The 20,934-nt window shown below is 41.5% G+C and overlaps 1 protein-coding gene across 1 annotated transcript in view; it reads right to left on the reverse strand.

Annotated features, from left to right (window-relative positions):
- patj (PATJ crumbs cell polarity complex component) overlaps positions 1 to 20,934 on the reverse strand; it is a 137,855-nt gene that overhangs the window by 33,713 nt on the left and 83,208 nt on the right. The window contains exons 30-31 of the mRNA XM_034703343.1: positions 8,765 to 8,961; positions 5,189 to 5,280 (exon numbers count right to left, since the gene is read on the reverse strand). Of these exons, the coding sequence (XP_034559234.1) occupies positions 5,189 to 5,280; positions 8,765 to 8,961 (289 nt within the window). The remainder of the gene's footprint in view (positions 1 to 5,188; positions 5,281 to 8,764; positions 8,962 to 20,934) is intronic.

The following is a 20,934-nucleotide window of genomic DNA, read 5'->3' on the forward strand; positions in this document are numbered from 1 at the left end:
CTCTCTTTTATGTTTGCCGTTTCATGTTTTCTTCTCTCTGTCCTGGTAATCTGTGTGTTACATAATGCATCAGATGAGACGGCAGGTTTTACTCTACTGAATGGAAACATGGATAAACTCTGCAGGTGAAGAGATAGATAAACTGCGGTGAGATTATCCTCTCAGAGTGTAGCAGAGTCCGAGCTGGGCTTGCAGTTTAAATCCCGTCTGACAGAGAGGCTAACCCGGCCTGACACGAGAGACTCTCCTCTTAATGAGACCTCGGTGAAATACTCCACACCTGCTCGCTTCAAAGCTGCAAATCAAGCCCAGGAGGAGGAGGAGGAGGAAGAGGAGGAAGAGGAGGGGGAAAGTTTAATCTCCTTTGCAGAGATTCCTCGTCTTCAGCTTGTCTCCTGTCTCAAAGCACTGGTGTTGAAAGTGAAGGACTGTCTGCTCCTGTTGGTTTTCATCAACTCCAAATCCAGCAGCGTCTAGCTCAGAGAGCTCGGTGACAATTTGACACCAAGCACACGGCTCTGTCTCTGTTTTCTGAGATTGGGCCTCAGATCAGGCAGCAGGTTTTAATTTGGACTGTGAGGTCTGAGGACGAGTGTTTGTCTGCAGCAGGGAGTCTCTGTCAGATCAGACTAAAGCGAAACACTCTGAGTGCATGGAATCATGTTGTTCAGACCCTACAGTAAAGCTCAGAGACATGATCAGAGTGCTGTTCCTGCTGAGTGCTGAGTGTTTGTTCTCTACCTGCAAAGATCCGAGCTCAATCCTCTGACTGGATGAATTTCCCTGAATTTTTCAGCAGCTGTCTCCTCCAATATGTTTGGCCTTTAAAGTTCTACAGCTTTCAAACATGGTGAAAGTGAAGGTGCCTTTACAAAAGTAATCCAGTACCAGTAAGCGCTCAGAAGTTGAGGTCATGGGTGCTGCCAAACCAAAAATGTCATCAGTGGAGACAGGTCTTAAAGGTGACATACCATGCAAAATTGACTTTTTAATGGTTCCCTTCCTGAAATATGTGTCCCTGGCATGTCTACAAACCCCCCGAAAATGAAAAAAATCCTTTCTGCCCCTGTTCTGATTTCTCCACCTTTCTGTAAATGTGTGTGAAACGAGCCATTTCAGACTTCCGTGTTTTTGTTACGTCACAACAATATCCGGTCTGTCACGGAGGTCAGAGCTTGGAGCTTGTTCAGCCCATAGACTGTATAAAATACAACTCAACTCCTCCTCCGTTTTTCATTCCCTGCACACACGTGTGCTAACAAGGAGCTTAGGAGGGAGGCATGCTAGTTGCAGGCTGTCTTAATAAACACAGAGGTCGGTTTTACTCCCCACATCTGCAGATTTGAAGATCTAGTGGATGATTTTTATTTTTCATGGAAAAGTGCTAGCGCTGGTTAGCATAGCCACATAGCTACATGTTTGTAGCTGTAGCTGTAGCTGTGTACCAAGACACGTCAACATACTGACAAATAAAACAACCAGAAACACTAAATCTGTGACCAATCGTTCAGAAAGGTCCTGCTGCATTTCTGGCAAAGGTCGGTTTTACTCCCCACGTCTGCAGATTTGAAGATCTAGTGGATGATTTTTATTTATCATGGATAAGTGCTAGCGCTAGTTAGCATAGCCACATAGCTACATGTTTGTAGCTGTGTACCAAGACACACGTCTACATACTGATAAATAAAACAACAAGAAACACAAAATCTGTGACCAATCGTTCAGAAAGATCCTGCTGCAGGCGCCTCTCCGTCAGGATCAGATTCTGGATCAGATTCAGAGGGTTGAAGTAACGCGGGTCTGTGAGCAGCCAGGTATATTCAGCCAACATGTAAACATTAGATCAACGTGCTGGAGAGCCGAGGGCACATCCACTTCCTGAGGGGGCGTGGTCAGAGAGAAAACCGACCGTTCTGAGCAGGGCTAAAGAAGAGGGTTCTTCAGGCATGCCGAAATCTGATTTCAAAGTGTTTTTTTGAGCATAAACTTTAAGACATGTTTTGGGGACCTCTTAGACCAATATATATTGATGAAAAAAGCTTGATATGTCACCGTTAAAAGCCACCTTAAAAGCCATCTTCAAACCTGCTCTTAAAAGCTGCCAAAAGGTAGCTTAAAACAGACATAGAAGGGTATTTGGAAACAAATGTAAATGAGTAACTTGAAACAGTCATCAGGGGATACTCTGAAACAGACACCAAAGGGTATTTTGGTGCTAGAGAGTACCTTCAAAAGGAATGAACAGGTGCACTAAAACAGATTTCCAAGAGTACCTCAAAACATGTTATAAAGTGCGTCCAACAATGGATGCTGAATGGTCTCTTAAGCAGACAGTATAATACCTTCAAAAAACACAAACATGCCCTAATACAGGTGCCAAATGGTACCTCAAAACAGCTGATTAAAAGATGATCTTAAAACAGATGTTTAAAGGTTCCTTGAAACAGATCAAAAACAGGTACCTCAGAGACCACCAAAGGGGTACCATGAAGGCAGCACTTAAAGATGCCTTAAAACAGATGCAAAGGGTATTTTGAAACAGGCCCCAAAAAATTATTTGTGAAAGATGTTGAAGGGTACCTCAAAACAGGCACTTAAAGGTACTTGAGAGGAGATGCTGAAAGGAGCCTTTAAACAGGGACCTTGAGACTCTCTTGCTTGTCTCAATATCACCAGAAGAGTGCCTTTTGAAAGTCTGCCCAGGAACAGATGTGTGAGTATAGAAGTATAGAAACTCTCGTAGGATGATATTTTGACGTGAAGCTTTATGTTAACTGACAGAAAGAGCAAAGAAAGACAACTTTAGATGTTTATTGACAGGCAATTTGCTCGTGTCATACACATTCTTCTTTTTTCACTATGATTTTAGATTCCATACTTTCCTCTTCCTGAGACCTTGTCTTTCTTTCATTCTCTACTATAATGTATTTTTCCTCATTCCTCTTGAAGGTCTGACAGTGATGGGTGTCTGTGCGGACTGTAAACCCTCTGAGGCATATTTCTGATTTGAGATTTGGGGCTGTTTAATTAAATCTGCCTTGATGTTTCAGCTAAGTGGGAATAAGCGTACATGTTGAAATGCCCGAAGCAACGCAGGAAGCAGAAAGCTTATTTCAGCTCCTGTTACCCCCAGAGATCATATACTGACACAGTGAAGAGTAAGTTTATGTCCTGAGGTGCTTTGATTCATCAGATTTTAGTCTATGTTGCATGTTTTTTTTAAACTGATCCTCTCAGATTAATCAGAGATACGCTAAGGGACTGAACTATGACGTTATTATGGTTTCAAATGCTTTTCTGCCCCCCACAGATCTGGAACATTCTCTTTAGGATATCTTGATTTGCAGAGTTTTTTTGTTGCATGTGTTTTCTTGGTTTTGTTTTTAGATTCTGCGTTATTCATGTACTTTCAACACATTTCTTATCATCCATCCATTGGCCTTTGCCAGCCAAGGGTTGGGTGGCAGTGGAAGCACGCTTGGGGATATATCCAGACTTCCCTCTCCACAGAACCAACTCTTCTGTGAGGATCCAGAGACAATTCAGGCCACATGAGATAAAAAAAATTGTAAGGGCAGCCATGTTGGCTGTGAGCGGCTGCAGCATCAGGAGCTTCTGTTGCAAAGTGTGACTTCACCTGTTTCATTGTTTTCAGCTTCCTCTGATTTTCTCTGTTCTAACTTACACCTCCCATCACTCCTCTCAGCTGTCATGACCCAATTCCAGCAGCAGGATCAATACAGTGTGATTTGATCAGATCCAGTGGACGAGTGTTGAAGGCAGAGGAGTCATGGAAGGAGAGATGACAGAGTGTCTGGCATCTGCTGCGGCTCTCAGTGTTGTAAACAGTCTTTCTCCTCCATCAGCAGCGTACTTAAAAGGCAGAAAACTTCTTTTGTGCTCAAATAAAAGGAAGCTTCAGATCAAATAAAAGACACATCAGGGGTGAAGGAAAAGCAGAAATCTCCTCAGCTCGGCTGCACCGGCTGAGGGATTTTTGGTGATGGCAGCATATTAATTGCAAAGAGAGTTTGTGTTTGAGAAAAACTTCACGTCCTGTGCTCCCTAAACGCATCGCTCCCTCCCTGCCTGATTGTACCTGCTTAGAAAAACACTCCTGAACTGTAACATCAGCAGGTCTGCAGTTCTGTGGATCTCAAAAATCTGATAGTTAGGAAGATTCCAGGGTCAGAACAAAGTTTCCTCTACATTTCAAGGTTTCCTGCTCAGCAGTAATAGAGTCGAAAAGGTAAAAAGTGAAAATCAAATCACCTGAGGACAGCCGTCAAGTAAATTATAATTTGATGTTTCCTGAAGCTGATGGGGTTGTACATTGGCTCCATGGTGTTCTTATATTTCAGCTTTATGGGGACAAAAAAATCTTCCTTATTGAATTGTGCCTTATTATTCGCTTATCATATGGAATTATATCACATGGTAGTGTATCACATCGTATCATAGTATAATGTTATGTATCGCATCGTACAATATTGTATTGCACCATATCACAATGTAACCTATAAAATTGTATTATTGTATCATATCGTATAATATTATTATGTATCGTATTGTAGCATATCGTATCCCATCGCAATGTAACGCAACGTAATGTTACATGGCGTGACCTGACGTGACGCCACGCGACGCAACGCAACGCCACACCACGCCCGCGCCCACGCCACGCCACGTCACGCCAAGTCAAGTCCCATCCGTCCCGTCCATCCCGTCCGTCAAGTAAAATCATGATATACTAAGGACAGGAATCAGCAACTGCCAGGGGAAATGAAACAAACTAAAGATCCCATTCACACACCCTAGAGGCTAAGTTTTACATCAGCAGCAGAAGCAACAACAACAACAACAACAACAACAACAACAACAACAGCAACAACAACAACAACAACAACAACATCAACAACAACAACAAACTCTTTTTGGTGTGGTATCTGGGACCAAACCAAATTAAAGGCGATGATCCAACCATGGAACTAATAATGAGTGTTAAATTCAGAAACTTTCTACAGTGAAGATGAAAAGAGGGTGCGTTTTCATACAGAATATTTGTTTCTGTATGTATGATATTTTGTAAACAAACATTTTCAGGTTTGTAAGTCCGGGGAAGTCTTTGGATTCACTGCTTCCTGATTGGTACTTGTTAAAAGATTCCCAGCATGCCTTGCAGTCCTACCTGAGCAGGATGAGTTTCACCTTGGAGGCAGCGCTCTTAATGATGGCCGAGGCGTTCTGGTGGCTCCGTCCATAAAGAACCTGGCTGTTAATCTTTACAGACAGACAGACAGACAGACAGACAGACAGAGACAGAAAAAGAAACATAGCTGATCAACACTAACTTATTTTCCACTTAAAATCTTTACAAAAATGTCATCACATTATAAACACCAAATCCACCTGCTCATTAAACTTGTTTTTGTTTAACAAGAGAGCAGAAAGAAAGCCTCAGACTTCTTTATGTGATGAATTTTGGAAAACTGATTTTCTGCTTTTTACCTGATCTACAACTAATGCTGAATAAAACCACAGAGCAGCGTTTGAAGATCCTCTCTGTGTTTGTACTGTGAACTCTGCATGAAAGAAGAACTCTTTCTGCTTCCTGCTCTTTGTACTTTTTATTATCACTGCACAGAATGTAGTCCTCATTTATTCCTATTTTTTTGGCAAGCGTGTGCCCCCCATCTTTTCATCTACTCAGTTTCACTAATGAGCCTGATATTAAAGGACTGTGCTGTGATCTGGATCCAGCTGGTCCTGCAGAGACATGATGCAAACCTCTTGGTGGAAACTGCGTAAATCCTGTTCGAGTCATGCTTTATATTTCGATTTTAGAAATATCTTGAAGTTTAGACATTTAGCAGTTTTTCTTTTCAGGAGTATTAAATCTGAGGTTGTTTCTTTGTGTCCTTGGAAATAAACTTTAAATATTTCAGCCACAGGCTATTGTTTGGTCTGTTCCAAAGTGACTAATTTCTTAATCATTAAAATGGAAATTTATATTCTCAATAATATAATAATAAAATTGTAGATATATTTATATTTATATAATTATTATTTTTTACCCAATTGTAATGCTGCTGTACGGAAATGCTGCCTAACAAAGTTTGTTGTATGCTGGTCACAATGACAATAGAGTGGCTATCTATCTTTACTGTCGCAGAAAAACTCATACAACAGTCAAAATTGAGCACAATTCAACATGCATAAACACGGGATAACAGAGTCTGCAGGTAAACATTATCAGATTGGTTTGGCCAGTCAGGCTAACACTAGCAGAGCTAGCACCACCAGCCTTCATTCCTCCTTGCAGGTTAACATCCACATGCCTGTGCTGGTTACTCATTGCTCTAGTCCAGTGGTTATATGTCAGTTTAACTAGATATAGCCTACATACAACTGTATCTCCATTTACTAAATCAACATACTGACAAACCATGCAGTGTTAAGTGATGGCATCTGCCATCTGTGCTTGTTTACATCCAAGTAGTAGATAATTATAACATAATGCTAGCTACAGCACCAGTTGGGGAGAGATAGGCTGCACTACAGCATAGAAACAACATATGACCGACACTTCAGACCTACAATAAGAGAAGTATTCATACTTGTTTAACTAACTAGTAATTCTGGTGATGAATGTTGAGGATGACAACGTTTAACCGCACAGTCGACCAAAAGTGAACATCTCAAGTTTTTTTTATACACATTCTTTAATGCTGAAGTAAAAATCCTGAGAGATCTTGAATGCTGTGACAGAGTATAATGGATATATGTATGGGTATTTAAAGAGGAAATCACAGCTGTAGGCTAAAAGATGATACATACAAGCACCTTAATCTACACATCATATTATAGATAAAGTTTTTTACTTAGTATAAACTCCCCTGGTTTATTATTTATCAGCTCAGTCAACTCTTCATTCTGTTAATATGTAATATGATTTTGTTTTCGACTGAGATGTGCCCCAGTGTTTTTGTTTTTCTTTGTTTTCTGAGACACTTTTCCAAATGTTTTCACTCAAGATTCAAATAAAAAGCAAAGAAGAAACCCTGCATATCTGAACGACATGTTGAAATCTTGATGAAATGTTCCTGCCTGAATTACGTCAGCAGCTGCTTTACCAAGTTAAACAAAGAGGGGATTTATAACATTCAACCCAATGCTTTTTAGTTGTTTTTAAAAAACAGGTGATGATCTCTCGTTAAATTAAAATAACAACAACACCTGAAGTAGAAGTGGAAAAACACCAAAATCTGCTGCAGGCACACACTCTTTTTTTTTTTTTCTTTTCATCATCGTGCGAGTTACATGATGAAAAAGTTCTGTTGAATTGCATCTTCATTATGCATGAACCTGCTGTTATGTACACACGCAAAACATGTGGACATTGTGTTTGTGTGTGTACGTGTCCCTTCCTGCAGTATTGATTTTTCTCTAATGTCTCTGTTTGTATCTTTCATCAATTCAAATCTCTATGTGTTCATGCATGTGTGTTCAGACGTCTGTGTTTTAATGTGTGAGTGTTTGTTTTAGAGCCTGCGAGTGTTTATCTCTATGTGTGTCTGTGTATGTGTGTATGTGTGTGTGTAACAGCCCAGGCTTTCCTCAGCTGAGCATCAATTTTTCACGGAGCGCTGACACGGCTGTAATGAGGAGGAGGGAGAGAAACGAGAGGATCTCAGCATTTCTCTCTTTAATATTTATGGCAATGAATTGGAAACCCCATCTCTCACACACACACACACACACACACACACACACACACACAGGCACGCACACACAGCTGCTCTCATGTAGCTGTGATATGTGATTGAGTTTTTGCAGATGATGTAACGCTGTTCGTCTCAGCTGCAGCTTTGATGTGATGAAATGTTAAAAATTTTGAAGTAATGCGTGTGGATGATTGAATCGTTTTTCCTGCAGCATGATGCAGGAAGACAAACACGTGACATAGATATGGTTATAGCCTGGGATGCACCTGACTAATCTAGCCTCTATCACAAATGCACTCCTGAAATGTCCATTGAAGTTTTCAGGAGCTCTGCCTCCCAAAGTTTCCAAACATGCTTGTTCTCACACGTCTCTCACTGAGTGAAGTCTACCCTGACTGATGAAGAGGGTGGTGGGTGGAGAAATGAGTCTCGGGAGGCAGGAGACGGGTAATGTTTACAACATGATGGAGGATGAAGAAACTACGATGACAGTTTTTACATTTATATCAATGGTGCATGGAAACAGACGGATGTGCAGACATTTTCAATGTTCTCATCTGGAAATGTCCTGAATATTTCCTGCTGCGTTCACACAGGTCCAAATTAACCCTTATGTGGATATATGACAATGTAGCTAGCAGGGATAAGACTGGCGTAAGACGGGGTGAAGATTGGTTGAAATTTTGGCCTTTTTCATTCACACATGCTAAAAATTTGTGACGTTTTCCAGAGTTAAGAGGAAATGTGAGTACAGCTTCAGTTGGGTTAGGTTTGCTTTTAAGCCTTGTTTTAGTTGAGTAACACACCAAACACCTGTATCAGCACACGTAATCCTGTGATGAAAAGTTTTTGTCTGCAGCCCTGGAGGCCAAACTAATAACTATCATAAAGACAAGACCTTCAACATAAATCTCTTTTAGGTTTGAATCCCTTGTCTGTTGTTGAAGAGAGAAGTTAGACCTCTGGGGAGGATTCAGCTCCAGGTTAATCTATGAAAGTAATAATCCAACAGTAGCAGAGATAAAGAAAGCTCCTCTCACCTCCAGCAGCTCATCTCCCACCCTGATTTGTCCGTCTCGAGCGGCAACCCCGCCTGGATGGAGTCCCACCACGAAGATGCTGAGGCGGGATCGATCCCTGTTTCCCGCCAGGCTGAGACCCAAACCCTGCCGCTCTTTGTCCAGCTCCACGCACAGCAGCTCTCCCTGCAGGTCTCCATAACGCTCACACCAACGCTCTGCAGGAGGAGGAAAGCAACTGGATGTAAAGCTAACATGTATGCATTAACATTTTCAAGAGACTTCAAATTAAATTCAAAACAAAAGAAAGAGCCTTCAAGTGAACACCATCAGCCATAACATCATCTTTGCAAAAAAAGAGTGCAGTAAAGAGGGCAACCTAAAAAACAGTCTCCTTACAGTTATTCTTCTGTTACTCACCAAACTAGACTAGATCAGAGGAGACCTGGAGACCCAGATTTACTCTAAAAGCATTGAAATATTCCACCTCAGCTTTCACAGTGTCTCAGAAAAAAACAGAAAACGACCCAAAAGGAATGGATGAGGAGTTAAATTGTTACTGACAACATTTTAACACTCACAAATCAAAATCTAGTGCTGGTAAAAAGAAAATCTTTCCATCTCTCCCATCCAAACCGAAAGATTTAAGAGGCTGAAAAAAACCTGAGTCTCCTGAGAGGAGGCAACGAGGAAATGAGGGTGAGATTACAGAACAGGAATTTAAAAACCAAAATAAGAAAGGAGCCAAATACGAAGAACAGAGAGGGAGAGAGGAGGAGGGTGGAGGTGACGAGGCAAGGAGACAGGATGTGATGAAGAGGAGGAAACAGGAGGAAGAGGGGGATTTAAGAGGTCAGAGAGAGGAAATAATTAAGAGTACAAACAGAGGAGATGAAAGGGAGGAGGAGGGATGAGACGTGGCAGGGCCGAGACAAGAGCCAAATTAAATTGGTGTCAAACAAAATGCAGCTTAACCGTCCGTGAAATAAACAACAAACAGAGGAACGTGAGGGAAATATTAAAGTGAGATTAAACAGCATGATTCAGTCTGAGGGGGGATTAAACGCTGCAGTCTGAGAGCTCATTAAGTCAAACCAGAAACAGGAAAGATTGATGTTTCACTTTGGGGAGTTTTGGTGCAGATATCACATGACTCTGACCTTCTCCTGAAGCCAACGCCAGAGAGAAAGTGATGGTTTGATTCCTGGACAGCTGCTGCTCTGAAGATTCGGAGGGTTTTGTGTTTTTTAAATTTAAATCAGCTCTGTTTGGGGGATTTAAAGGTCACTGCAGTTATCTGAGCAGCCAGCGTTCACATGGGACTCAGACAAACCGGTTTAGAGTCTGAACAACATAAATCATCTCCGAGCAGAGGAGGCAGGGGGACTGATTAATCCTGCTCCTGTTTTAGATTACGGAGCCCACCAGAGGGACATGGGGACTTTTTTTGAACCTGAGTAAACTTTCTCAAGATCTGAGAAACTTCAGCAAGATCTTTGAACAGTTTAATTAAACTTCAGGCCAGGGAAGTAATGTGTAGCTGGGTCCCTGCTCACTCGAGCATCTGTGCATAGCAGCTCCTGTAGTTTGTTGGCTCAGAGGTCGGCTTGTACTGATAAAAATCAGGTCAGAGCTCGCTGCCTACCTTACCAAGGTCGAATAGAGGAGTCGCTTTGAAAAAGAAGCGATCAGCTGATGACCTAAAACTGGTTTATACCAGTTTGAAAAACACATGCTGGATCTTGAGCATAAATCAAAGCAGGGTTGAGCTAAAGGAGGAAAAGCTGTGATGCGCATTCACATCTACAAATATTCAGTCCCTTTAAGAAGTTGAATGATGTGATTCAGCAAATCAACCAATCAGTGTTTGAGCACAGACGTATGGAATTGTGACGTCAGTTCAGAGAGTATGCTGAGTTTGACAGCCCAGTGGCTGGCTGAAGACTTTAACATGAAGAAGACATTATTGCAGCGCAGAAAGCTCCTATTCACAGTGACTAAATAAATGACAGCTGAGAGTCAGAGATGTTCTCAGTTGGCTGATTATAGCAATTGTGAAATAATCATCGGAAGCCATTGTCACCATCGTCTTTCCATGTGATAACAGGTTTCCTATCCTCAATGACAGTTCAAATCTAAAACAGTTACTTACTGGTGTTTAATATACATTCTGTTATGATGTGTAGAATAATGCAGTTTAATATTGCTTCTGACATAAGAATCAGTCATGTTTTAAAATCTATATAACTAATGTATTTTTTTATTTCATGAATGAATTAAAAATCCATCTGAAACATGTTACTGGCTAAGATATGCATGGTTTTTTAGATTATAAAGTGTGTTGAATAATGTCATTATACAGAAACTTACTTTGTATATTTCTATTCTAATAATCACTGATGGCATGACAGATATAAAAAAGTATTTAATGGCGATATCTGTGAAAGTCTTCTCAGTCACCCAGTTCATGGTTATTCAAAAAGGAAACTGGACTGGGTATAGATTGGTGGACAAAGTTAGAAAGTATAAGCCTCTAAGAGTCGTCAGTACGCTCAGGGTTGTCAAATTGAGTCGTTAGCAGAGCTGTTGACGTAGTTCTTGAGAGTCGTCAAGTTGTCTGTGGGTTGTTGGGCTCACATGATCCCTAGTTTTGAGTGTGGCTTTGACCTTGAGTGAAATTTTACCATATAATATTTCTCATTTGTTATTATTACAAAATGTTGTATTTCATCAAAAAACTAAAAATCTGCATGATACCGGCATTATATATGGCCATCGACTGCTCTCTAATTGTCAACAACGACTGTTGAAAAAAACTATATCAGTCGACCACTTCTTTGTTCTTTGTCTTTGTGTGTGTGATAAGAGAGTTAAGTCAAAGTTGGTAAGTAAAGACTATTTAATTCTATTCATTTTATCTCACTAAATCTCAGCCTTTCTTACCCTCAGGTGTACATAAACTACACATTTAAAAATACAAACATGTAAATAAAAATAGTCATCTTAACAGTATCAACCATCAGGAGCAGATTATTATCTGTTAAAAGCACAAGCCTGAAAAATATATCTTGCATTGTTATCAAATATCTTAGGCTGTCTGTGAAAACATGAGCAGAAAAATATCTATCTTATCGTAGACACAGACGCCTGGTGTCTAATGGCAGTCTCTTGAGGGCATAGAAATAGAAAATGGGCCTTACATTGTGTACTAGCTGCTAGCTGAAAAGGCCTGGTTTATTAAGTTATTAAGATCCTTTCATCATGACTAAAGGACAACATTGGGGCCCTCTTGAATCAAATATTGAGTATGCTCATCACTATGTGTAACTGAACATCAGTCCAGAGACAGAGCAGGCCAAAGAGAAGGATGAGGAGAGAGAGCAGCAGAAGATGGGATGTCGTGTGGGATGAGATGATGAAGATGCGGGGAGAGACAGATAATGATGACAAATGATAGAGAGCGACGGGGCGAGGCGCAGAGGACAGCGATACAGAGAGATTGATGGAGAGTGAAGAGACACAGACACAGCTGGAGGTGTGTGTGTGTTTTTACTCATCAGGGCCTGTTATTTACACACAGTTAGGGATTGAGAGTTAAATTCCCTCGAGCAAGGCACTAACATTGTAAACAGATCGCTTTTCTGTTGACTGAAGGAGGAAGTCAAACAGCGCTTGGGCCGTCCAAGCAAAAAACCTGAAGGGTTTAAAATAAAAGCTGCATCTGCCATTCCTGACCAAAGTTGGTGTTTTGCACTAAAACATTAACCTGTTTGTTTAATAACAAATTTGTTATTACAGACAGTAAGTATATGAAAATAGTTACTGGTGGGCATCAGTGCCATATCCAGGTACAGGTATCAAATGTGAACAGTCCTTAACCATGAGGCTGAGGTGATTCTGTTTAAGTCACCTTTCATATGATACGACTGTAGGGGCCATAATGTTGATTTTCTGTCTTATTTGTTAATCATGATTATTTCCTTTTTTAAGGTTTACTTTATTTCCGGTTTTGGGTTCATGGGTGTGGTTTACCTTTTAAGTACCTGTTCAGTTGGGTGGCAGAAGGTATACAAAGAGGGTGAGTGGGGTTTAATACTTTTTGTTGACCACCACCGTCATCATCATCGTTTATTTAGATCTTTTTTGGTATTGATTTTTTTGAGTGTTTTGTTAATAAATAGAAAAATGTCCTTGGACTTTGATTTTGATTTATGGCAAGATGCGTCACAAACACGATGCCACTTAGTCTCTGCGGCACCTTTCAGTCTGAGCCTCTTCAACGACTGTTTCCCTGTAAACGGCTTTGAGTCAAACTGACACAAGAAAGTTTTCAGCAATTCCAAAAACCCTAATTTCAAATGATTCATCATGTCACTGTAATGTGCAGATTTTAATCAGAGCTTCTCTGCAATCCACAGGAAATCTGCAGATTTAACGTCCTCGAGGGAAATGATGCATGACGAATAAGAAGAGGAGAAACTGCTGACTCATCCTTAGCTAATGAAGCAGCGATGACAGAGCGCTGAGAGGAGAAGACGACACAGGTGAGCTTGAGTTTTGTGAGGGAATCAGATGAGGCTTCAGTGCAGAAGTATGAAGAGAAAGTGTGTTGGACTCTCTAAATAGCTGTGATGGGAATGTAGTCTGATTCATTGAAGGAGTTCTGACCAATCAGAACCATGTATTAAACACAGCAAAGGTAATAAAAGAGGGAGAATGTAAGGCAACTGTGTGTTCTCTCAGGTGGGCAGGCCACAGGTAAAATCCCATCACCCTTAATCCTTCTTTTGTGTCTCTAAATGTCTCCCACGAAGGAGAAGCTATGAATTGGCGGTATGGCTCTGTTCTGAGAGCTCTCTGCCCTTTCACGTGGCTACGAGGAATGCTAAAGCCTGAGGTGGGAGAGCACACCTCCCCTCACCTTTCATGGCACACATGAACAGCCAAGGCAGGGAGAGCAGCAGCAACAGGACCCTCGGATACAGAACAGAGTGGACATCAATGACAATACACATGACACTGGAAAAATCAGAAACAGCAGAAAAGGAGGAGCTGGGGTGGAGTGGTTTGTAATACTGTGGTTGTGGGTTTTGTATTAGAATTCCAGTTTAACCCATTTTTGCGTTGAGACGAGATTTCATGGTCGACCTTCACACACTCTGCCTGCTCGCTGTAATGAGAGCTTAATTATTTCAGCAGAACAGGAAGCAGGTGAGTGTGTGAATGTGAATATATGTACTCCGCTTAATGGGCTACTAATGGTGTATAGAGATAGATGGCTGCAGTGTGCGTGTATGTGCGTGCGTGCGCACTGTGTGTGTGTGTGTGGGTGTGTGTGTGTGTGTGTCCTGCAGTTTTATGTATCTTATCAAGCAGGACAGCTAAGAAGAGGAGGATGAAGGACACACAGGAAGTCTTTAACATCTGGCTGCAGCTGTGATGAATGTGGTGTGTCGTCACTCAGACAAACCGGTACCAACAAACTCGACTTTACAACCAGCTGCCAGTTCAAAGATCAGTCCATCAGTTTTTGTTTGATCACTTATAGAGACACAACCATGTTCCAACACGAGAGAGAGAACAAAATTCCGTAAACAGGCAGAAACCTCAAACAGAAACCGTACTCACTGGAGAACAGGACCAGACACATGCCGAGACTGTGTTGACCAAATATGGTCAAATCAAGAGGGTAGCAGAGAGAGCTAATATCTGACTTGAGGAGTAGACTTAGACAAGCTAATTGCTGACTCAACAGTCAACATCACCATTCACCAATCACAGGTGGGACATAAAGACTCAGCTCCACCAACTGTACAGTGAGAGACCGACACAACTTTTATAAGTCACTCTTACTGCTACCCACCGCTGTCACCACAACAACAACTGACTCATCATTGGCTGACAAATAAAATAAGTAACATACAGGTAAACTCAACTAGCCAGTTGACAGGTATACCTGCCACTTCCTCATTGTAAACAATACTCAAAATGTTACTAACCAAATTAGCTTGAGTCCAGACTTTTTTGACGGCCACCAAGAGCCACAAATAACTCAAAGAGACTGATGATATGCTAATTCCTGAATGAAATAAGTTCAGAGAATGAATTAGCAACTAAGTTATTGTCCAGCAGCATCCACCTGTCATTAAAAGAGGCCAAACCACAATCATGCATACCTTTCTGCCTACATACAAACAGGGAGTTGTATATAAATTCAAATGGTACAGTTCTCATGAAGAGAGAAATGAGCTACAGAGACCCATGTATTTTTTCTTCCAGGCCGTAAACATGTTTATTTCTATGTAACATTTTAACATGGGGATCTATGGGGGACTGACCATAGACTGTATAAGTAATAGACGTAGTATCCATGACGTCACCATCTGTTACTGAGCGCTGTTTTGAAGCCAGACGGTGGTGGCAGCCCATATTGGAAATGTGGAAAATCAACCAGTCAAAGTGTGGACGTAAGAGGCAGGGTTTGAGCCTCCTAGCCAACAGTTATGGGTTCTTGTCTGGGAGTCAAGTCTGTCATGTCAAAACTCGTAATCTTAATATCTTCTGCACCTCGTGTTAGAAAAAAATTCACCCCCGTACAGTGTGTGCTGATAGAGAGATTAGCTAGAGCCAAGCCGTTTTTTAACCAGTCTGTAAACATGTGATTAATGCTGCAAAGATTGTCTTTTTTGAATTGGTGTCTTTGTGGTTTCCGGTGTTTCTGCAGCCAGCCTCAAGCAGATTCTAGATGAACTGCAGTTTAAACACTTCAACACGGGCTTCATCGTTTGAGACCGGAGGTTGCCGCTTGGGACTGACTCACTACAGGAGACACACTCTAGTGGACACTAGAGGAACTGCAGGTATTGACACTCATGCATTGGCTTCTTTTTTCCAGACTGGATGTTACCACTTAGTAAGATAGCTAACATCAGATAGTCACACCTTATAGCACACCTAGATGTTAAATCGTGTACTTCATGTACGTAGGCTATAGTCTTAAAAGCTGGCTGCCTGTTTCTAGCCCGTGGCACATTGCCTTGAGTCATCCTGAAGTATCTCATCTTTACTCAATTTTGTCCAACAGAATGTGTTACAGCACAATGGGCTCCAAGTGTCTCTAGGGAAGGCTTAAAAAAGATCACCTTTGACCTAGGAAAACATATGGTTGACAGTAAACAGTTGATGTCCTTGTAAATACTCAGAACAAGGCATCCATAAAATGGAGTCAAATAGCAGTTAACTGAAACTTGTGTTGAAGAGCCCATATATGTACATGTTTGAAGGACACCCTCATTCTAATTTGAGTGCACCTTCATAGATTTAAGCCAGAAACGTGGAGATAGAAGAGAGGCGACTTCATCTGGCCCGGTCGTCCTCCAAGCAGTCGCGATGCTTGTTACTGATGCTGATGCTGTTTGATTGTAATAAATCTGATTACTATCCAAGATGGCCAGTGTCACGAAGTTCATTCTGCATCTACACATCACGGGCTGTTAAGATACGACAATCCCCCACTGTCTTTTTGCAGGTTTTTACTCTATCCACCATCCTATCTCTAAATATGAGAATAAAAGCCACAAAGATCAACATGGAACACAATCACACCTTTCCTATCTTATCAGGTTATACTACATCAAACAGTTGTTTTGGCCAGGTTATGGATGAATGCTGAAGCTAGCTGTTGTCTAATTCTGGTTAATGGCTTATTTTGTTTTGACTTGAAACAAGGCTTAATGTCCCTCTGGGTCTCAATCAATTCACTGAATATTAAAGCTTTAATAGGCTCCGTGTGACTTGTTCCACCACACGTGTATCTCCATGTGAATGCAATCATGTCCAAATAATTCATGTTAGAGGGGGGATGAGGGGATATTTTTCGATTTGACACAAAGTGTTTTAGAAAATAATTTCACCTCTAATGTGCAGAGATGTATTTCACTGTGAGAGAATAAGAACAGTATTTTTCGCCTTGTTACCCTGTAGACCCTCTAAGGGGACTCAAATGAAGAATTAATCTGTTATTGTCCGCGTAGCTAGAGGCTGATGGAGCTTCTCCTCCCTCAGCGGCTGACAACTTCACTGTTGTCCAAAATCTATTAAAAACATGAATAGATGTTCTGCTGCTCTGGGACATGAATCAAACAGAAAGCCTGGTGTGCCGGTGATGCAAAAGCTTTCATTTCTTTAGCTCTAACTTATAAATAAAACAATGAAGGCATGCTTAGAAACCCGCTTAGAAATAACAACCATGCATTTTAATTCATAAGTTATTTAACAACTCCTATTTTTCCGTGTTTCACTCCCAATTCAGATGCAATATTAGAGGCTGAAGGCTGAAGTTCCTGGTTTTTACTGTCCATTCTTACCCAGGTTGATTAAACAGTTGACTCTGATTGGTCCAAACTGCTTAACAACAGTGATTACGCACATCATACGCAAGCAGCAACCTACGGTATTAAGCTATGAAGCCTATGCAGAAGTGCTGGAAATTGAAGTTCATCAGCTTAAGGCTGGCTGCAGAAACACCGGGAACCACATACACACCCAATCAAGAAGACGATCTTTACAGCAGAAACTGTATCTTATCTTATCTTACAGCCTGGTTTTAAAAAATGGTTATGTCTGAATAGCGAATTTCTCTCTCCGCCCACACTGAAGGGGGGTAAAATTTTTATAACTTGTTATTTTTTAAGAAATAAACTTACGAGTTTTGCCCAAATAAGGGCATGGCTGACTTGATGACAGGCAGCACCCTGTAGCTGTTAGCAACAAGGCTAAAGGCCCACCTCTGTACCTCACACTAGCTCCACAGACGTTACGTTGAGTTCAGCATTTCCAATATGGCACCAAATGGTTGACGCCAAGGATACTACCTCCATTTACTATACAGTCTATGGTCATATCAAATAAATCCACATAAAGAAGAATAGAATGGGACAGAACGAAGCGGAATGGAACAGATCAAAGCAGAATAGAATGCAGAACAGTGATTCATTCTAAACAGCAAAAGCGACACCATGGAAAAACTGATCACACACATCGTTTCAAATCAATCCACAGAAAGTAGTCCGTCAAATCCCCCTCTGCCTGTTGACACTGTGGTAACAATGTTAGAATGGAACAGAATGCTTCGATGCTTGAGACAACCTGATCACACGTCATGTCAAATCAATCCAAGAAGTAGTCAGTCACATTTCCCTCTGCCTGTTGAAACTGTGGTATAAATTTGGTGTCGTCTCAGTTGGTCTTGAGAGTTGGGAAATAATCACAGTTAGCAGGCACAGATGTGAGAGCAGCCTGAGGAGCTACTGAACACCAACCAATCTCTGATAGGAAAAAGTGGAGCAACATCCTGTCCTGCAATCCAGGCGACAGCAGCAGACCTTGTGAGAGCATCTCTAAGCTGCTGATCTCTACAAAGTCACTTAAACTGTGAGAGGTAGTGATTATTGCAACAATGTTCAATGTTGGGACATTTGTCAACATCAATATTCTTGCACAAGTCCTGTTCACAATGTCTTGTGTACCCCTCCCCTTTGTGTCAGGCCCTGCTCACCCTGTCCGGATCCCAATTTACTAATTCTAATCACTACCTGTTCACTATACAGTAAAACCCCTTATCTCTTCAGCTGCTGATGGATGGGGAAGCAAAGAAGTTAGGATTCTTTTGAATTAAAAGAACTCATAACCTGGAAAACAGCGTGCTGTGGAGATATGGTCCAACATGGCTGAGTGATGCACTAAATATTTACGACTTTTTAACATCAAATTGTTTTCAATACGCTTTTAGGATCTCTAAATGTTTCATTCTATCCACAGTGTGTTTGTTTTTTCAGTTACACTGAAGGAGTGTTCACTGCCCCTCAGACTGCAGGAAATCTGAGCCTCGAGGACAACAGGACAGTTTGATAAATCACACCACAGGCCACCTCATCGTTTTTGGAGGTCAACAGGTAAAAAAAAATGTTATTCCAGGTAGGACTAACATGCAAATTGATGTTACTCACATACTCTCTCTCTCTCACACACACACACACACAGACACACACACACACACACACACACACACACACACACACACACACTCCTCCTGCTGTGTGTTTGACAGCAGTGCAGCCAGTTGTCACACACTGATGAACACTGTCATCCTACAAGGACCCGCAGGGGGTGAACCGTTACACACACACAAACAAGCAGACACAAACACTGCAACACACATGCACACACTGTGAAACAAACACACACACATTTCCTCTCCACCAACCCTCTGCCCTCAGCCTTCCCAGAAATCTGAGTCCACGTGTGTGTGTTTTCAGTGTCATTCTGTGCGTGTGTTTGTGTGCTCCAAGCAAGGTGACTTGTCACAGTAAATCAGCATACACACAAACACACCCACACACCCACACTCACACACACATAAACACCTGCTGAATTTGGCCGAGCACACTGACATCGTGACAACAGCAGTGGAGACTTTAGCTTCCCTCAAGCTACAGCTGGGTGTCCGTGTGTGTTTGTGTGTGTGTGTTTGTGTGTGTGTGTGTGTGTGTGTGTGTGTGTGTGTGTGTGTGTGTGTGTGTGTGTGTGTGTGTGTGTGTGTGTGTATGTGTTTGTGTGTCTTCAAGATTGTTCTCTACAAAAAGCTGCTTGGTCCACATACAGCTGCTGTTTGGATCTAATGTGTCTGTAAAGAGACTCGAACACTCACAGGCTTTGTGTGTGTCGTCTGTCACTGCTCCTGGTTTCAGTAAAAACAGCTCAGTCTCATTCAGTCACACTTTTAATATTTTCTAATTTAGCAGATGTTAACAAGAAGCCCTGATACCCTCAGGCTACTGTAGCAGTTGAGTCTGACTCAAGTCCACACTTGGACCTGGACTTGAATATTAAATGTATTCAGATGCTGAAGAATGAGAAGGGACTCTAAGATATTTATTGAAAAAGACTGTTTTATTGTTTTCATAATTTTTTTTATGAGGCCATAAAAATGTATTGTGTTGGAGCAGCTGGCACGTGTGTTCACCCGCCTGCACGTTCACCTGCTGTCTTCTTCAGCAACAGTTCCTGACACAATGCCTAAAGAGGAGCCATGAATCGTGAGTTTTTTAAGTTGTTGTTTTTTAAATTAGGCTTTTATGGACAGCTGAAGAGAGACAGGAAATATTGGGGGTGGATAGCGGCGGTAAATTACCGTGGCAGGGAGTCAAACCAGTGACCGCTGCGACGAGGACTATAATATCTGTGGATGAGGTATGCTTAATTAGCTAGTCCGACTGCACCCCATGAATCGTGAATTTTACATTTAAAACAGCGAGAGCACGACGACATGTTCGATATGTAAGGAACCTTCAAGGAGAAGACAGAGACAGACATCTGTTCAGTTTGACACTGACAGAAAGAGAGATGTTAAGTCCAGGTTGGTTTAAATTCTGATTAGCAGGTGAGCTGCAGGTATTTTTGAATTTATTAGACACCTGTAGTGATCCCACAGTGGGAGAATTGATCGGCAAGTTAGTCAAGGTTCACACAGTCAATAGTTTAGAATCAAATATTCCTCCCGTTTATGATAAATAGCAGAAGTAATAATTATAGTGAGAACTTAAGTCTGACTAATGTAATAGGGATTGAACACAGACTCGACTTGGATTCTTCTGTGGTGTCTTGGACTCAACTTGAACACTGGGGACCGTAATTTGAGGATCCAAGACTCGACTTGGACTCCAGGTGACTCGACTATAATGCTGCCTTAAACACACAAAACAGATGTTCAAGTTTCAACCTTCAGCTCAGAGTTTAGACAGATGAGAAGTTTGTAGAGGTCAGATTTCACAGCTCAAACACCAGAGAGATAAAATATAAGAGCCTGCTTGGATGTTTACAAAGCACTAAGTGACCATTTTCAGGTTTCATCAGGGGCATAACATGGCTCCAGATGGGACTAACTGCACCTACAAATAAGCCAGACGGTGCATTATCATCTATCATCATGTCTGCAGGTGGGACAGTAGAAAGACTGACCTTGGGAGCGATGAAGACAGTTAGAAAGGAGGCTGAATCAGGAGATGCAGCAAATTTAAACTCTGGGCACAAATGTACAGATCCATAAGTCATGTGATATCAACAGGACTTCAGAATGAAAGGTTAAAGTGTGGGTACCTGATGTTAGTATAAATAAAATGATCTGAGCTCTG

Source organism: Notolabrus celidotus, chromosome 2 (genome assembly GCF_009762535.1).
Source record: "Notolabrus celidotus isolate fNotCel1 chromosome 2, fNotCel1.pri, whole genome shotgun sequence".
NCBI classification, from domain to species: domain Eukaryota; kingdom Metazoa; phylum Chordata; class Actinopteri; order Labriformes; family Labridae; genus Notolabrus; species Notolabrus celidotus.